At 41.6% G+C, this 19,496-nt stretch overlaps 1 protein-coding gene across 1 annotated transcript in view; it reads left to right on the forward strand.

Moving 5' to 3' along the window:
- Positions 1–19,496, forward strand: part of UBE2F (ubiquitin conjugating enzyme E2 F (putative)) — a 52,914-nt gene that overhangs the window by 26,597 nt on the left and 6,821 nt on the right. Inside the window, exons 8-9 of the mRNA XM_062506715.1 lie at positions 5,751–5,783; positions 7,731–7,793. Coding sequence (XP_062362699.1) covers positions 5,751–5,783; positions 7,731–7,793 — 96 coding nt within the window. The remainder of the gene's footprint in view (positions 1–5,750; positions 5,784–7,730; positions 7,794–19,496) is intronic.

Genomic DNA, 19,496 nt, shown 5'->3' on the forward strand with positions numbered 1-19,496 from the left:
CAAACTATTGCTACTTGGAGTTGATCCTTAAGAGCTTTGCTAATTTAATTAGTGTTTTAATGCTAAATGGCAACGTTTTGTCCTGCGTGGTTCACTGGTTCTGCCCTTGTCTTCAGGCAGGGGAATGACTTAATTTGGAATTATCCAAATGTCAGCCTCATCTCTTGGAGAAACAAATCAGAGGGTCGTGACTTAATTTTTCCACTTTAGCTAAATGTTTAAGCATCAACCTGAGTTTTGAAAGTACAAAACTTTCACCCATCATCTTAAGGAAAAGAGATGGTCTGCTGTCAAATCATCTGTAATTAGTGTAGAGGAGTGTTTTAAACAGACAGTAAAATAACTGTCACTGTCTTGAGGATGAAGGGAAAAAAAAAGAAACCTGTATGCTTTATCTTACATTAATTCTTGTTGCTCAGGCTGATTTTCTCAGCATTATGATAACGTCATACAGCTGTTGATTCATTCAAATGCTATTTTGGAGCTGGTCTTTTTATATGTCTTCTTCACTTCTAAAAATTCAATAAGCCCTGGACAAAAACTTCAGACCCAGTATTTGGAAAGAGAAACTATAAAACCATGGAAGACAATCTTTTGTGCAGATCTGATGTTGAGTTTTTTCTTAAAATAAGCTTCAGGGAATTAGTTTTCCAGGGATATATTGTGTTGTATTTTGACTTTATTATAAATTGGCTTTATCAGTTTTATAAGAAGTTATTTATTTCTTTCCCCTCCATACGTGCCCAGGCTGGTGAAAATACACAACTCAATGTCTTCTAATAGCTTTTGCTTCAGAAAAGATTGGCAGAATTTTAATTTTCTCTCTTTAATGTCCCCTGGCAGAACCAAATCTTTGGTTTAGGTACAGCAGCTGTTAGTACGAGCATGTGAGTCAGGAGAGCTGAGATACCTCAGGAAGTGCAATTAAACCATGCTTGTTCTCCCCAAATTGCTGATTTCTGAATATTCAATTTGTGTCAGCTTTAATGCACTGAACAGACTGATCTCCAGAGGGTGATGGCTTCATTGTTGTAATCACTGTGGTGTAGTTCATTAAGCAGCTATCAGAGAATTCCCCAGGGAACAACTTCCACAGCATTATCCCCTTGCCCTGCAGTAAGCACGGGGAAGAATGTCAAGGAGTCAGTGACAAAGTGGGATTTCAGAGGAGTGCTCCTGCATACTTGGCACTTCACAGCTGGCTGGATCTGGGAGAGGAACAGACTGGAATTGTTCCTGTTTTCTTTCCCCTCCTATATTTAAGTACAAAAGAAATGGTTTTTCCAGCCTTCCTCCTTGTTTTGTGTTTGCTAACTGGAGCAGTTTATGCCTTTTAGGTTACCCAAAGCCCTGTAGGGAGCTGCTGTTGTGTTTGGGTTGGAAGCAGGGGCAGGATGGCAGGCACATGACAACTGACTGAGGTGGCTTTTGTGGGTGGCTAAAGAAAGGTGGCATTCACTTTATCACCTTTTCCTCTGTAGAAACGATGTTTTTCAACTCTTGCAAGATTTAGAGAGGAGCAGGAGAGGAAATGTAAAAGGATATTTTATTTGGGAGATGACAGTTTTTAGGAGGGAAGAAGTTTTTTTCATAAGCTGAAAAGTGCCTATGTCTCTGGAAGGAAAACAGCTTTTTTAATCCCCAGGACCAGTAATAAATTTGGTGGGGTGGGATGAGGTGTGCTTGGTTTTTTAGGCTGCAGTGAAGAGAGGAAGAAGCTGGGCTTGTTTTGAAGAGATGGTGGAAGGGAAGAGGAGAAATACCTTGACGTGGTGTACAGGCAGAGAAGGCTGCAGAAAGCTGCCCCAGGACTTAGCCATGCATGGCCTGGATGAGCTTTGGAGTGGCATTTCCAGTCCTTTTCAAGACAAACAAAAAGAAAGTGCCTGTATAAATGACTGCTGCTCCTTTTGTTCACCTGACTGGGATAAGTGTTTGTTTATAAAAAATTGTTTAAGCAACGAGTTTTGATTTGGTCATTCTGTTAGATCAGAAATGCTCTGGAATCTCTTAAGGGGATTTCTTTGATTGGAAATTTGTTAGGTGTTTTTGTCTGGTTGTCTCTCTTCTTAAATTAATGTATTAAATATACTTTGCCTGTAAAAGGAAAATCTTAATTTGCAATTTCCGTGTTTGCTCTCTCTCCAGAAGTGCTTGTGGTTGTGTTTCTGAAACCCTTGTCTGTGGCATGGTTTCTGTGGCATTGCTTTTGTGAAGTGGCTCTGAGAACTGTCACTTGCCAAGATCAGTGACTGAGTTAGGACCTCCTGGAAATGCAAAGCTTTGAGCCTTCCTGGCCTCAGGAGAGCTGTTTCAAAAGCTGCATTGAGGATTTTGAGTCACTGCTCTTGAACTTCAGACACTGCTGCAGCAGCAGGTTTTTGCTCCTCATTTGGCATGCCATAAATAAATTCGTGGGCAGGGATTTAGTGCAACTTTTCACTCAGATGCAGCACAAAAATAGTCCAGAATGAAAAGGGACAATTATAAAGGGGTGTTTACAACAGTCTGTTGATCTTCTGACTTGCCTGTGTTGACTTCCCCGTGCACCAGCCCAGAATGGTGGCAGTGCCATGGAGCAGAGTTTGCTTTCTTCATTATTCTCTGGTCCCCCTACCCACTGTGGATTTAGCCAGCTACTGCTGTGCTTGGGAACCCCAGTTCTTGATTGCAAATACCATCATTGCCTCCTCTGAACTGGTGAATTAAACCCACTTGCATATCCAAGACCTGCCTTGGACTCCCAAAGGCATCTGACCCACGGATGATGGGAAACTTCTGGGATACCAAACAGAGAACAGCCTGGGCACAGCTGGAGCAGGAACCAGATAAAGCAGCTCAGGTCCAGCCTGGGCAGGTACAAAATGCAGGTTTGATACGAAAGCAGAGGCTCTCAGCTTTGCTTTGTGGCTGCCCCTCAGCAGTGGTGCCCTTGTCCTCTGTAACTTTGATGTTAAACACAGAAGAAATGGCATGAAGAGCAGCTTTGTAGAGGAAACAGCTTTGTCAGGTGTAGATGTCTGATGTTGTACAAGTAGGGTCTCACTTGAAGTGCAGCACTGTCAAGGTGTGCACTATTTCCAGTTGCCACCTGCCCTGCTCCTCCCTGTGAAGATAACCTTTAAAAATTCCTGCACGTAGGCTTAACTTTGTTTTCAGACTGTGTAAGCCACACGTTCAGTAAATATTTGAAGCCAAGCTTGATGCTTTATTACAGTGAAGGAGAAGTTTTTGAGCTGTTAAATCTCACAAGATCCTCAGCAGTGTGCACATCCTTTTAGTTCCTCAGGAAAACCCAAAGCAAACATCCAGGCCAGTGCTTATCTGCATGCAGCCAACAGCTCTGCTGCAGTCAGTAATGCAGAGTGATTATTTCTGCAATTCAACAGTGTTGAGTTTTTCAGATACCAAGTACTTGCTTTACTTTTGCTCATCTGTTCCATCCCACTTCCCTTTCTTAATATCCTAGATTTAAATCCAGGCTAGCCTCAAGCTCATCACAAAAAGTAATTGCCCTCTGGTAGTAATTTAGCATTATTTTTTATGGAGCCATGCAAGAGTATAAAATGAATCCAGCAAATCATGAGTAGATGGAAACATCAAAAGTGGTATTAAGACTTTCACAGGTAGATTATTCAGTAATAATAATAATGATTCTGTTATGCTTTTTGCTGTCTAGAATGGCAGTAGAGAAGTACAGCATCCTGACAGCTTGTGCCTGTACAAAGGTGTTTTTTTTGTTTGTTTGTTTTTTGCTTTTTTGTTGGTGTCCCCTTTTTTTTTGCTTTTTTAATAAAACTCTGTAAAACTATCCCAAATGAGTCCAGTACCCCAAAGCATTAAAACCAGGGTTCAGCAAATAAGAATTTGGGAGCAATTGATTGTTTAATAGGAAAATATGACATCACATCTCCTTTTTGAGCTGCAGCATTTACTTGTGTGAGGTACTGGAGCTGGTATTGGACAAGAAAGAGTTTTGAGTGGAGAGAGCTCTGCTGGTGTCTGGGGAGCTTCTGGCCAGACCAGGGGGTTCAGCACTGCTCAGTGCAAGGAGAAGATGAGCTCTTGAGGATTTTAGAAGGCCTGACTTGCTCCTGGTTTGTTCCTTTTTAGCCATGCTGGTGCTTGAACAGCTGTGGGCAGTTTGTAACCCTGGGAATGCAGGTTTGGCATTCAGGATTTAGAAGTGGCCAGACCCCAGGGTGCTCACATGACCTTGCACCTTTTCAGGATGGTTTTAAGGCTCAGTGTTGTCATTCTGCAAATTCAGCCTGCTGTCTCATGGTGCAGGTAGAAGGCAGCTTCTAAAAATGTTGTTATTTTTTTTCTGCAACTCTGCCTCCCTGAAGGACAAGACAGCCTTGGAGGGCAGCAGTGAAATGGGCTCCTGACCTTTGGGGGCAGAGCATCTGCTGGGGCCTCAGCTGGGATTGCCCAGAGCTGCTGAGCACCCTCTGATGCCTGGCTGTGGGAGAATCAAGAAATTGAATCAAGAAATGGGAAATTTCCTGCCTTTTGCTACTCTCCAGGCTCTCCATGCCAATATATCTTCCTTTAATCTGTGGCTTTGGCACATCACTGCACTGTACTAATAATTTATCCCTAGGATTAATACAGGTTTCTTTAATACCATGCTCTGCTGACTTCTATGCCTGGTTTCTGTGCCAGCTGTTGAACAAGCACAGAAACTTATATAAATTATAAAACAATGATTTTCATCTGTTATTTGAAATAGTTCATTTTCTCCTGCTTGCCAGGGAACTTGCAGAGTTGACTGCTCAGCACTAGAGTCTGAAAATTTACAGATAACTGTAATTAAATGTCTGGGTCATCCCTTTTGTGCAGTTTGTGTGTCTGTGCTGCCACTGAAGGTGATGAGCACATTTGAAAGTTTCTGTCTGTGCCACACTTGAGGAGGTGCTGAGGCTGGAAAGGCTGACAGTGCCAGCTCTGCTGGACAGATTGATGTTTTAAAAGCAGGTAAACTGAGTGGGTTGTTTGTGCAAGATCAAAGGGAAATTGGATCATGAGAGGCTGTTGGCTGCGTAATGCTGACATCGTGTCTTGTTCATTAGGGCATAATTGGACAGTGTCCTTAAGGGATATGGATTTCTGTGGTCCACACTCTCAGCACAGGGCCCAGGACAGGAAACAAGCTCAAATAACATTTACTGAGGTTCTTTGCTGTGCGTAGGAAGTTTTTTACTTGGAGGCTTTGTGTTTATTGTAAAGGGTGCATTTTAGCCCTGGAATGACTTGAGACATAATGCTTATGGAAGAATAATATTTCTCTGTACTCCTACTTACAGCTCACTCTCTTTTTTCTGATACTTAGACTGTTTCAAGTATTTGTTTGGCCCCTTTTTAGTTTTAAGAATAGATTGCTGAATTAGCTTTCATTACCCACCCTTTAAACTAAGCAGTGCAGTTTTCAGTTGGTGGCATATCCTAAAGTTTCACTCTCCTTGAATGGAAGAGCAACAGGAATACACACAGAAAGATCTGACCTTCTGTTTGAATATGCAGTATTTGGTTTTTGCTGGCTTCTAAATATCAAGTGGCCACGGAATTGGAAAGCTTTTTCAGCATTTTGATTGAAATTAGTAAAGCATTACTCATAATGTAGATTTTTCTTCTCCCCCCCCCCCCCCCCCCCCCCCCCGGTATTTGATGGATTAATATAAAAAGAAAGTTTGTGAACATGTTCAGAACTCCTGAAATTCATGTCTAACTGTGTTTTTTCTTTGCAGGATATTGTCTGGGGGTTAAACTCTTTATTTACTGTAAGTAAAGGAATATTTTGCACATCTGCTTTTCTTTTTCCTGCCTGGTTTAGTTTCAGCATCACCTAATGCTCTGTGTGTTGCCCCTGAAAGTTTAGGTCTTTATTTCCCTTGGTTTCAATGGGTGTTAGATCAGTATGAAATCAGATTGTGCTGTTGTTTGTGGGACTCTTCCAGACTGTCTGAAATACCAGCTTTTTGTACATGGATTTTACTTTGGTTAGAAATATTAGGGGATGTTTTGATAACAGATTATTTGGGATCTTCCACACAGTATGAAACTCCTTCTGCTGATTTGCAGGAAATGGAGATTCATACTGCTCTGAGAAGGAATTGTGTTTGTTTTAGTCTTTAAAAAACCCTGTGCTATTTAGGAATTAATGACTACCCTGCAGTCTCATTCCTTTTTTGAACACTTACATTCCTATTCAGGGGCCTTGGTACCTATCCACAGAATTTTATATGACTTTATTCAGGGATCCCCTTTCCTCCCCTTTTATTTTAAAGACTCATGGGAGCAAGGAACCTGTAATTGCAGGGGCACCTTGAAAATGGAGGAGGAGGGCAGGTTACCTTTTTTAGGGATTCCTTTCCTGGGTGGGAAGGTCAAGAGAGAGCAAAGAGAGCAGCACTAACTTGGTGGCCACATTTGTGGTCTCCTCTGGAGGGACCAACCCAACCACTCCAGGGTGCAGAAGGAAACTTGGATTTCCTGGCATCCAAAGTCTTGGTTGGTTTTTTCAACAGCTTCTTTGGTAAATTGATGTAGAAGTTTGGAGAGCCTTTGCCTTTCCAGCAAAAGTGAATTGCTTTTCACAGTCAGTCTCTCTGTGCATGCCAAGTCAGTGGAAGGAATTAAAATCCTCAAGGGCAGAGCTGCACATAAAAATATTGGAGAGAGTGGTGGTCATGCCTAGGAGATGGTGGGCATTTGTCATGGCTGTAAGAGCTGTGCTTCCCTCCTGGGTTTCCCTCACACCCAGCTTCTTGTAAATAATTAGGCTTTGGAAAGCTGGCACTGGGATCACACTGGTCTGGCAGATTCATGGAGGGTTTTATTGAAGAAAGTGAGTGAAAATGAGGTGGGTAGGTGTCCTGATTTGAGTAAATTTTGGGTTTGCTGCTTGAGGATGAGTCAGGGACTGCCAGGAGCCTTTCACATTGTGGAACAGTGGTATTTCACTCTAACACAGGCTGATCTTGGACTGGGGAAAGATCTGGGCTGCAGGCAGAACAAGGGCCTTGTGATTCTGTGTTATTTTTAATGATGGTTCCTCTTCACTGTTTTTAACTCTAGACCCTTTCTCCTTCCAAAGTTCATATTTGAGATTAAACTGAGAGGCCTGAGGTTTATTGTTGCTATTTCTGCTCCCCGTCCCTGCAGTTCTCAGGGTGTTTGCACTCCTTTTCCTCTAGACCCTGTTTGTCCCACAACAATAAAACTTCCCTGTCAGGCTCCAGCTTACATAGCTTCTTCACAAGAGAGAATTAAATTGCTTTTCTATGGAGGTGGAATTAGGGAAACTGCTACTTTATCAGCACACTGTTTGCAGAAGTTTTTTTAGAGGTTTACTTTGCTCTCTAACAAAAATCAACAGGAATTGTGCCTCCTGAAAGGTTGACTGTTCCTCTAAAATCTAGTTTTCCAATAGAAATGCATTCACTTCCAGGGAGGAGTGTCATAGGGCCCTGTGTGGCCCACACCAGAAGGGCTGAAATGCCCTGGTGCTGTTGCCATTTCATTGTCCTGTGATTTGGTTTCCAATTACCAAACTCATTTGCAATTCGGTTTGGCAGGGACACCACCGAGGCAGTGATTTAATGATTAAATGGCACTGCCCTTGCTGCCCTGTTTGCTTTGCTCCATTATCTTGTTTGTGAGGGCTTTGGGCTCCTTGTGATGCAGTGAGTGGGAGCCCCTCAATGTTCTCTCTGTTTCTTTTCCAGGATCTTTTGAATTTTGACGATCCTTTGAATATTGAGGCTGCAGAGCATCATTTGCGTGACAAGGTGAGTCAGTGGTTTATTTAAGGCAGGTTGTTCCTAAACAAACACACATTCTGTACTCAGCAGTTCCCAGCCAGTCCTTTCAGAGTGGTGGAGCTGCTGCTTTAGAGTGGTGGAGCTGCTGCTTGAGGTAGTCGAGTGACTCATTGTATCAGCAACCAGTTACTCAAACAAAAAGTGCTTTCTCTGGGAAAGCAAACCCCACACAGCAGTGTTAGTCACCATGTGCTGGGATTGTGGGCCACAATGTGGTCACAGCCCCAAAATAGGTGATCTTATCCTTTGTGTGTCTTAGATTTCCCTTGAAGTTGTGCATGTTCTGTGCAGCAGGCTGATGCTGAGTTGGTTTGGCATGGTGACATGAGTGACCTTTGCCTTAGAAGACCTGTGCAAGGAGCTCCTCTGTCTCTTTTCCAAAGGCAGCTCTTTTATTCAGAGCTCTTCCATGTTGCATATACTTAAAAAGCCAGGAGAAATCTGGGCAAGTTTAAAGAACCGGAGTGGAAACTTCAGTTTTCTTTTTACTGATCCTAATTTTCATGTGTGTATTATGGGCTGGGCCAAGCAGGACATGGCCTGGTGAACATGGATGAGATGTACTGCTCACCTCTGAGCAAAAGTGCCAATTTCTCCTTTGTATCCATCTCCAAAATCGCATTATGTTACACTACATGGATATATTCCTCAAGCACATGGAACTCACACTTAGTGTGTTCAAGACCTCTTGTTCTAATTAAACTCTTCCAACACATTTGTTGAAGTTAACCTTTAAGATTCAAGGAAGTTTCCAGGTAAGCGAGTGTTGATTTGAAGAGTTCATTGAAAATGCAGTCAGGCAGTGCAGCTAATTTATCTCATTTTTCCAGGGGGAAGTACCAGGATTGCAAGTTCATCTTTCCAGATATTTTTTGATTAATGAGATCTTGTATCTATTCTGGTATTCATCCATGTTTGCAGGGCTGAAATGAGAATGTAAAGCAGAGCTGGAAAATATTGTCTGCAAACCTCCTCTGAAAGAGGGGGATTTTGTTTTGTCATGGAATCACAGACATGGGATGGAAGGAACCTTAAAGCCCATCCCATTCCACCCCCTGGCCCTGGGAGGTTAAAATTGCTGTCCTGCACCTCTCAGCTTGATTGAGAGATTTGAAATCTTGGGAATCCACAGAAAGGAAAATGCTACCTGATTTAAAAGACACATCTCCCTCAAAACCAGAGATGAGCCCTCAAAAATAGATACTGCTACACTAATTGCATGGAAGTTGTTTGAAGAAATGAAGAAGAAATAGAGCATTTTTTGGAAGGTCTTCTGAATCACAGTTTTTTGGGGGAATATATTTTTCATTTATTAAACTCCTAGCAGTCTCATAAGCATCTGTAAAATTCACATTATGCCATTTTAATTTTTTTTGAGCTTATCTGAATTTTATGTAGGTGTTTCTTTAGTACCAGGTAGGGCTAGATTTTCTGTAGTGTATTTTGTAGTGACATCAAAACAACCCAGTGATGCCTTTGTGGAGAGAATAAATAATGCAAGGGAGAGAAAAAGCTCCAGTTGCAGCCTGAGTTGTGCTGGGTTTTTTTGTTGGGGTTTTTTTTTTTTTGGTAGTTTTTTTTTTGTTGTGTTTTTTTTGTGTGGTGTTTTTTTGTGTTTTTTTTTGCTTCCCCCTGGCAGACATGTTGTATTTTACATAAACACTTTCTTGTGGAGTCAGACTGCTGTAGTCCCATCCTGCCTCTTAAGAAATACTTGCAATGCCCAATAGGATTAATATGGGAATGTTAATTAGTTCTCTTTCTTCTGAGATTTGTTTACATGTGTAATGCAATTATACCAAGAGTGTCTATGTAAAATATGTTTGCATGTGCAGTATCTGTATGAACAGATGTACACAAACAGTTCTGTACCCACATCTGTGTGCAGCAGATCCTGCAGGGGAATCCTGGGTGTGTGGTGGGTAACAGCCAAACCACTGCACCTCTGGGCTGTCTCCTGTGGTTCTCCCAGGGGAGATGACTCAGAATTGTACTGATGTCCCTTCAGATTTGAAATCCTGGCATTCCTCTGCTGACATTCCAGGCTGAGCCTTGCTGCCTGAGAGGGTAACAGCTAATCCCTGGCCTTCCCTGTGGTTATTGAGAACTGAGGCTGGGGTTTGGTCAGCTCCAGGTCATCACAAATGACTCCTGCCTTGCAGATGCTGGAAAAAGTCCCATGAGAGATAGCAAATCCTTGTTGCTGGTTCTGTGCTGGGAATGCTTGTGTTAGATGAGGCTGGAAGGGGCAGTTATGATCCCTTCCACTGTAAGGCACCTCTCCATTTTTGCATTAAATCTTTGATGTATAACTGAGCACGTAGTTGTAGTTTTTAAAAAAGCAGCCTTGTTCTAAGATGTGAAATGATACAGAATTCAGAGCTCAAGTTCTGTAAATTGATTGCTTTATTAACCTGTCTTATCTGACATGTGTTAGTGCAGCTTCAGCTTCCAGCCCTCCAGGACTTCCTTTAGCTCCTGGAGGGAGCTGTCAGTTAGTGAACTTGTTCCTTTGGAGCTTCCTGCAGCCAGTGAACAGCAAGTCACTTTTACAAATTATTTTAAAATCCAAATAGGTTTGTTTATGCAGCTTTACTCATTATACAGTTCTCACACACACACCTTGCTAGATGCCAGTTTTTTGGCAAGCTGTACAACAAATTTGGGCAGAGTGATCAACATCTATTTTCCCAAATGTTGGACATCCCTGGTGCCCACATGGCTCTGCAGTTGGGTGACAGTCACTGGAAGATAAGCAACATGCTCTCTTGGTGTAGAGCTCAATAAATCAGAATAAAAAGATGATTGATGTCTCATGTAAACTAAGCAAGGAGTTGCCCAACATTATCTTCTCACAGTGATACAATCTCAGCAGTTTGATGATACGAATTTTCTTGCTGAATTTAAAGAAGCTCTTACTAATTAATGAGCTTGGACTAGTCTTCATTTAGCAGAGAATCTGTCAGTAGTTATGGATACCCAGAGCCATTAATTGTCAACTCAGTTCCATGGGTTCTAAAGCGATGAGCAAGTGTTTAAAGTTTTAATGACTACTCACTTAAAAATGATGTGATCTAAAAACTGTAGGATTTGCTGTTTTTTATATAGCAAACACACAGAGCTCTACTGATCTGCTCTGTGGCAGCCAGGTAGGCTGAATACTGAAACCACAAAGATAAGAGCTTGGCAGTGGAAAACCAAGTGAGCTTAGTGCTTCAGGACTTGTGTGTTCCTCATGCAGAGGTGCTGTGTGTCTGTGATTTGTTAGCTGAAATCCAGGAAATACTTTCTGTATGTCCATCTGTCGTGGCTGGTTTGGGAACTGCCTCAGGACATTGTGTTTTGCCAGGATCCTTAAAAGCCTTTACATTTCCTAGTGGTGTTTAATTCTGCCAAAAAAACCATTTCAAAGCCACTTGCACAGCACACAACAGAAGATTCATTGCATGCTTCGTGTGGCTTGAAGTAGAAATGTTTTTCTAAGTATTCCTTGGATTTCTTTCTCACCTAGGCCTGTTGTGTCAAGAACCCCAGTGCTGTGTGCTATTTGGTGCAGTTCAAGCAAACTTTTATCATCCTGCAGATTAGCAAACGCTCATTTACTTTTTCATCTGTGTGATCTGGAGCTGTTTCAGTAGCAGAAGCTGAGTTACATCTCCCTATGTTGTTTTCCTACACAATCTTTCCATCATAGTGAAACCCATCTGTCAGCATTCAGTGCTCTGTGCTGTGTCCTTGTGAAAGACTAAGGCAGATTGCATTTGCCAGGGAATTCTTTTTCCTCCTTGTGAAAATCCAGCCTATCATATTTATTTGCAGCTCTGAAGTGCCAGAGCTGAGAAATATAATGGGAATAGGTGTATGTTTGCCAAGGATCCACTTCAAACATGTTTTTTACTTAATTCAGTGAGCCCTGATTTTATTTGCATCCTCTTTGGAAAGCAACATTTAATGCTCAATTATTTTGCAGAGGTTTGTGTGGAGGAGTTTGGCTCTGGATTGACTTCTGCAGTTCTTTTTTTTTAATTTTTAAATTTTAATTAAGGGTTTCTCTGGGTGATAAAACAAGGTTTTTATTTCAGGGTTGTTTCTGTGGAGATGGATTTATGAAGTTCATGGTGTTACAGAATTCAAAGCTGCCTCTTAAGATTTCCTCTTAGGATTGTAGCTGCCCTACACAGCCTCAGTTCTTTAGGAAATTTGCTTAAAAAACCCAGTCCCTCCTCTGAGCTGCTTGTGGCCTTTGAAGGTTGTTCTGATGGGTCTTGTAGGGTGAATGTTTTCCTAAAGTTATTTGAGGACTGTCGCCTTGTCCTCACTAGTGAGAGCACCAATCTACTTCCATTAGGAATTCCATTGGTAATTAGGAACAGTTGCTGAGTATGGATTTCACTGAGGGGTTTTTATGACCTTTCATCATTGTAGGCAGTTTTTTAGAGTCCTTAAACAGCAAACAGTTCAGAATTTTTATAGAAGAATTTTAATTGCTCAAGCATTGCCCAGAGCAGCTGTTGCTGCTCCATCCCTGGAAGTGTCCAAGGCCAGGCTGGATGGAGCTTGGAGCAAGCTGGGGGAGTGGAAGGTGTTCCTGCCATGGCAGGGGGTGGGATGGGATGAACTTCCAACCCAAACCAGTGTGGAATTCTATAAAATCCCTGGGCAACTTGGCAAGAACCAGCAGCACCTGACAAAGTGTCAGATACCTCCTGAGAACAGGTGAGCCATGGAAGGAGAAGGTTATCAGCAAGTAAGAAACAAATACAGATATTCTGTAGAGGATCTTGAGGCATCCCTTTGGAAGCACACTGAGTTGAATTTCCCCCTCAGATTTTCCATTTGCATCAAAAACTGTCATTGCCCAGCATATCCTTCTCAGTTCTGGAGCCACCAGAAACCAGCAGCAGGCTGGGATTGTAAAACTTGTTTCACCAAGAGTGATTTCCTCCTTGTTGGTTTATTTGCTTTTTTTATCAGATGTTTAGGTCTGGCTTGGGAAGCACATCTCAAAGTGGAAAGGGATTCCTGTCTCCTTGTGTCTCACCTCAAGTTTTATCCAACACCAATCTGAGAGCCTGGTGCTTTCTTCTCTGAACTATTCCCCAGGGTGCTAAATCCAGGAGCAGACAGATTTGGGATCTTTTATCTCTGCTGAAGTTTGGAGTAATTTTGTCCTTTCACTGTTGGTACCTTCAGACAGCTAAAGAGTCCCAGAGCTCACTGCCTGTGTGTCATCTCAGATCTCATCCTTCTGAAGACTCTTCCAAAATAATGTCATGGCCAGCTGTTCTTTCATCGTCCTGGTTTTTTATTTCTAAGCTTACACATAATAAGGGCATAAGTTAATTTAGTTTTGAGCCTTCTTCAAATTCCGTATTTCTGTATAGCTGAAGAAAAGCACCTAAATGCTATCAAATTTGGATTCTGCTTTATCTCATCATTGATCATATGAAAATTAGTTTTCTTCTGTTAATGTAATTTCCTAATCAGTCTGTTTGAAATGCCCTTTAATACATCTGAATGAAAAGCATGCTATAAATGCCAGTGTGCCACAGGTGTGTTGGATCCTCTAAGCAACCAAACTAACACAAAATAAAATTCAACTTGAAAGTTTGGAGGAAAAAAAAAATTAATTATCTGTATTTCTTCCTCAGATCTTCTGGTTTAATGTAATTCATTTGAGTTATCTTACAGTAGCTTCTTTGTTTCTCTGTTGTACCTGCTCTGTCTTTATAATTTTTAAGTCAAAGGTATATTTGAATATTTAGCTCCTGCAGGGATTCTTCCTGCTCAGAAGACATCAGCTCTTTTCCTTGCCACTTCCTTACCTCCAAACTGCTTAGATTGGGCTTTTTTTTCCCCAGGTCGTTTTTGGCTTAATTCCTTAAGGCTTAAATCTGTGTGGGAATTAGAAATATTGTCCACTGATCTGTAGTGATTGTTGGCCAGTTTGGGTGCAAAACACTTGTTTGGATAGCAGTCACCAAAATTATCCAAGATTCTCTAAAAGACATTTCTATATTAAACATTTGGAGAATGTAAAGTATAACAAATAAAATGTCATGGTCTGTGGCTGCTGCGTCCTGTCACCGTGCATTTCAGAGATGATGTTATTTGTGGTAAAAAGCATTAGAAATAGCTCTAAACAAGCATCTTATTTTCCAGATAATTGTGAATAATCCGTGTTCTGTGATGGGTAGTGGTCCTTGAAGAAACAGAACAGTTGAAATACTTTTCTTTTGTAAAGTATTCCAAAGCACATGGGTGGGTCAAAAGTCAAATACCAGCTCTCTATGACCCAAATTTATATCATGTTTCTGTCTGAATGTTTCTTTATTGAATTAGAGCCAGGGAATGCACTCCAAGGATTTTTCATGGTAAACTTCATTCTCTAAAGCCTTCCCTAAGGAATTTTTAAGAAATAATGCTCATTTAATTCATTCACGTATTATTTTTTAGCTCAATTCTCTTTGTCAGGCTTTTCACCCTTGCAAATGGTTTCCCATCACAGCCAGCTGGAAATTTTTTCAAACATATCCTTATAAAGTTCTGTATTCAAACAGTGACAGTGATATATGAGGAGTTCTGGTAATTACTGTTACCATTTTTTAAGCTCAGATGTCAAAAGTTTAATGATGACTCAAGGCAGCTGGAAAATTTGCTTTAGAACAGAGAAAATACTTCAAAAACATTTACTTGAATTTTAGCTTGATGTGATCTTTAAAAGTTTATTGTTATTGAGTTTGAGCTGGTGCTAGAGGAGCAGTGTGCTGGGGTTGGGTGTACAAGCTGCTCATAAGGCATGAACAGTTTGAGCTGAATTATTTTTAAGGGGTTAAAAACCTAAAGTATTAAAGTTTGACCTTTTGAACACGGCATAAAGGAGTGGGAAATCAGCAGTGAACAAAATTTTCTGGAATTTTTTTTCTGGCACCATGCTGACTTCAAGTATTGCCTGGGTTAGCCCTGCACTGATTTTGACAAAGTGTCTGGAGAAAAGGGGGTTGGTTACAGCTGCCAAGTGAGGTGTTGTCAGGATCTGGGGCTTTTCCATGGACTCCTGCCTGTGCTGGCAGACTTGAAAGGAGCCTGTCTGCAAACTTCAGCTTGTCATGTGTCCTGCCTGCCTTGTCAGGAGTGTGAATAATTCAGTAACAAAAGCTACCATGCCAGAATATTTTTTTTCCTGCTGTCTTGAAAGATATTTGTTTCAGTAGTAAAACGTTTACCATGTAACCTCCAAATTACTTTCCAGGGAGTCACAAAGTGGTGTGGTTTGAAGGAACCCTGGAGACCATCCAGTCCCACCCTCTGCCATAGGCAGGGACACCTTCCTCCATCCCAGGTTTTTCCAAACCCTGTCTGGCATGGCCTTGGACACTTCCAGGAATTAATTTTGGTAGATTTTGCACTGTGTTTTAGCACTGGAAAACAAACCAGACTTTTTACAAGTTGTGCAAGAGCAATTTAACAGCCCTGTCTATGCAGAGCCCTTTAATCAAGCATCCCCTTGGCTTTCCCCATCTGGGAGTGCCATAAGGATGGTGGTTATCACATGACTCCTGGTTAGGTAGAGCTCTCCCCCATGTCAGATCATGGTCAGGTACTCTGTGTGCTTGGATTACAGAGATTTTATCCTGGAGGGTTGGGCAATGCTTTTACTGTGTTTTATTTGGCTGCATCAACAGAAGCAAGTTTTAATGGTGCTGCTGGCCAGAAAAGCCTGTGGGGTGTGTGCTCCCCAGCAGTGAAATGTGAGCTCAGGGAGCTGGGCTTCTTAAATTCCTGCTCCATCTAACCCTGCTGGGGTATTAACATAACCCTCAACTCAAAACCAGCCCTTTTAACTTCCCAGCCCTTCCAGTGTTTGTGCAGAAAACAACAGCTGCTTTGGGTTCTTCAGTAGCATTGAGCATCTGAACCCCTGGGCTGAAATCCCTCTGAAAAAAGAAATTGGGATTTCATTTAATAGGGGAGAAAGTAAACCAGGTCTGGGGAAATTTGGAATATTCTGGTTTTTATATTTTCTGAAAATTCAGAGAGTGAAATGAAACTTTTGAAACTAAATAAGTAGATAACAGTGAAAGATTTAACAGGTGGCAAAAAAAGATGATCCTTTGGTTTAAGGTTCTTATTTGCTTCATCAGGAATGAAAATTGATATTTTACCACTGCAAATTTGGGGGTTTTTCTTCATTGGCTACACACAAGCTGAGCTTTTTATGGTCTTGATTTTGGTCATGATTGATTTATTTGATTTTTTGGACATGATTGATCATGTCTTGATTTTCCTTATAGTGTTCAATAGTAATTGTGATTTCATTTTGATATCTTCTCTTACAACAAAAACCTGAAAAACGGATTTAAACAAAAATAGGTGGCTGTTTTATTTTCAGTATCATGAAGTGGTTAATGCTGGTTTACTCTAGAATTTGTAGGCTTGACACTTATTTTTGTGTGAACAGAGTAGGATCTCATGTCCACAAATTGCACTGCTGGCCAACCAAACTAAATTTAAATGATGGAGAGCTGTTGTGGTGCTTGGTACTTTGCTGATGAGAACTGGAGTGCTGTGCAGAGGGAAATGATTCACCCTGGGTAGGACAATGGACCAGTGGGAGGCATTCATTTGGATCATCTTAGTCCTGGATTAACAGCCTGACAGTTAAATTGCATTCTGTTCCTTGTCCTTTCCTTGCATGTCTCAGTCCTGCTGTAATGTTCCTACACAGACAGCCTCTCTCACCTGTTCTATCTCTGACAGGATCACTTTTGAAGGAGCAAATGCAGACCATTTTTCTCTGCTGTGCTGCCCTTTGTACTTGCAGGTGCCAAAGGTTCCAATTCCCCAGATGAGCTAAAATGCACAAGGGAAGAAGCAACCAGTTTTTTTAAAAATCTTGACATTCTGCTTTTTATTTTTTTAATCTGTCTGCAAAATAAATCCTTTTTCTGGTTGTCAGAACTGAGGTTGGCCTGTGGCTTAAATCAGTGCTGGGCTGCACTGGCTGTAGTCACAGCTGAGACTCTCATCCCAAGGCTCTTCTCTGTTACATCTTGGAAACTTCAGCCCTCCAGGCTTGTGATAAAGAGATTAAAGAATGCTGGGCAAGGAGCTCAGTGCAAGACCAAGGTCTGAGTTGCTGACAGTCAGAATTGGGTGGATAAGCCACCCTCCCCTGGGAAGCCTCTAGCACTGACAGAAAGAGGCTCCACCAGGGTTTTTGTAACCATTCTCCTTGTGCTGCTCAGGGGAGAGTTGCTCTTCATGGTTGGCAGTGGCTTAGGATCAGTGGCCACTCATCCATGATATATTTGCTGTATTCTGCTGGCAATCCTAGCCATAATTCCTGGGCTGAAAGGAAATTTTCTCTCATGTGTAGTTAAAGTCTGTGGCCATCTTTTTAAAAATAGAAGCCAAGGCTGTCATCACGTGGGTAATATCCTGAGCAGGGCATCATAGGACAGATAGCTGCTAAAATAGGTGAAAAGGAAAAGAAAGTTTTTGCCTTGTTCTTAGAAGCAGTCAATTTCATGTGATTAATGTCAATTATTGTGAGTGGGGAAAGATTCAGAACTGCAGGGCACTTCAGGTTTAAAGTAAATTTTTGATTAAGTTTCTTAGGCTGTAGAAATGTAATTAGGTAGGGGAAGGAGGGGAATCCCTCTATATATTATAAACTAAACAATCTAGCCTTGAACATACTGAAATAAATGCAAGATGGATAGCAGTTGGGTGTAGAACAGAAGAACTTCTTTGGAGCTGGGGGTGAAGGAAATACTGAGTTGACAAGCCTGATGTTTTCTTCCTCCATACCCCAAGACTGAAAACTATCCTTTTAACAAAATGTTCTTGTGTTTGGTGCATCACTGTGGTGTGGAGAGATGTGTCAACCCAGTGCCACTGTTGCTTTTAAAGCATTTCTGTTTTCTGTCCTTTCAGTTCTGTGATGAAAGTTGGAGTCTGTCAGTCTGATAGTCTTCTAACAGCAGCAGAATAATTTGAAGAAATATAAAATTATGGATAATGATGAAAATAAGGAGCCTCTGGAAAATTTGGCAAGGTTACTGTCAGGCTGCATGAAAATAATCTTGCTTTTTAATGTAATGTAATGGAAGTTAAAGGACGTGATAGAAACATTTCTTTGTTCTCTCTTGCTCATGGCCAGCGTAACCAAGTGAAATGATTCTGAATCACATTAGAGGGGGCGTTTGCTCTGTAGCTGTAGGTTTTCCAATACTTCATCCTTGAGACATTTCCAGGAGGTATTTTACGGTCACTGAGGTCAGCAGGGACCTCTGGGGATGGTGGTGGCTCAATCTTTCAGCAGGTTCTTTCCCCCCACTGCCCCTTCACCTGGTCTCTCCTGAATCAGTTTGTCCTGGAGCTTCACTGAAGAGAAACTTTGGCAATTGCTTTGCTTTTTAGTGTGTGTTTTTGGCAGAGGAATAAGGCTTATGCAGTGATGCCATCCATCCATGTGTTACCTCATCCCAGCCTCCCCCTCAATCCCTAGAGCTTTTAAATACATGCATGGATTTGTATCAGATTTGACAGAGCAAGCAGAGTCTTTACATCTAGTTCCTGAGGCTGTCATCAGACCTGGCAGCAGCAGAGAGAGGCTGGGCTGGGAGGGAGCCTCCAGGAGAGCTCCAGGTGGGCTCTGTGGGCACATCCAGCTGGGAGCAGACCCCAGGCTTTGTCCTGCCCTCGCTGCGGGTCAGGCTGAGGTGGTGAGAAGTGCCAAGGAAAAGCTGGGTGGTGTTGGGAGTAGTGATGAGAGTCTGCACATCTGTGAACAATCAGATTTTGCTGTGTCTGTTTCTTAAATGTGTCTTGTAAAGCCCTTTCTCTTGCCTGTGCTAGGCATTCCCTGGCTCTAGATGCTCCAGACTCTTGCACACTAAGCCAGGTTTTACTTTGATAAAGAGAACACCCCACAAGTTATTCAAACACTACAGGGTGTTCCATTGCTTCCTACTGATCACAAGATCTGCAGGTTTTTACTTGTAGCTGTCTCTTCCTCTTTCATATTTAGCCACATTTGAAGTAATTAGTGGGCACACTGTTGCATATATGAATTTTTAGGGGGCTTTGTACAACTCAGATTTTTTTTTTTTTTTTTTTTTTTTTTTAATTTTCATTGCTACTGGCTCTTACTCCCAACGCTGGAGCAATATATGCTGCTAAAATTGCTGAAGAAGTAATTGAGGTCAAGGCTTTGAAGCTACTGCTTCTTTCTTGTGAATTATTAATTCTCAAGGCATACAGAAAGAGTGACATTGTAAAATTCATTATAAAATTGTGTACTTTGTCACACTAGCCGTTCTGCTTGCATGCATTCTGCTCTGCTTTTCGTAATATCTTCTTGGATTGCCTCTTAGCATTTTTAGTTGTTATCAGTTCATCAGCAAACTGGCAACTCCTCCACATGATTTTGGAATTGCTCTGATGTGAAGTTTGTGAGATCACAGTTTTTCGTAGTGAGAAATTACAGTGAAAAAAGGGAAGTTCCGAAGAGTTTATCATGAGATCCAAGGCCGTGTTAGAAAACAGCTTGAGATTGATACAACTACTTCTATACCCATAGGAACAGTAAAAAAAAAATAAAAAATACTGTTTTAAAACCAGGAACTTCTCAGGCTTTTGATTTCTGGTCTGAGTCCAAGAATG

Source organism: Cinclus cinclus, chromosome 21, assembly GCF_963662255.1.
Source record: "Cinclus cinclus chromosome 21, bCinCin1.1, whole genome shotgun sequence".
Classification (NCBI taxonomy): Eukaryota; Metazoa; Chordata; class Aves; order Passeriformes; family Cinclidae; genus Cinclus; species Cinclus cinclus.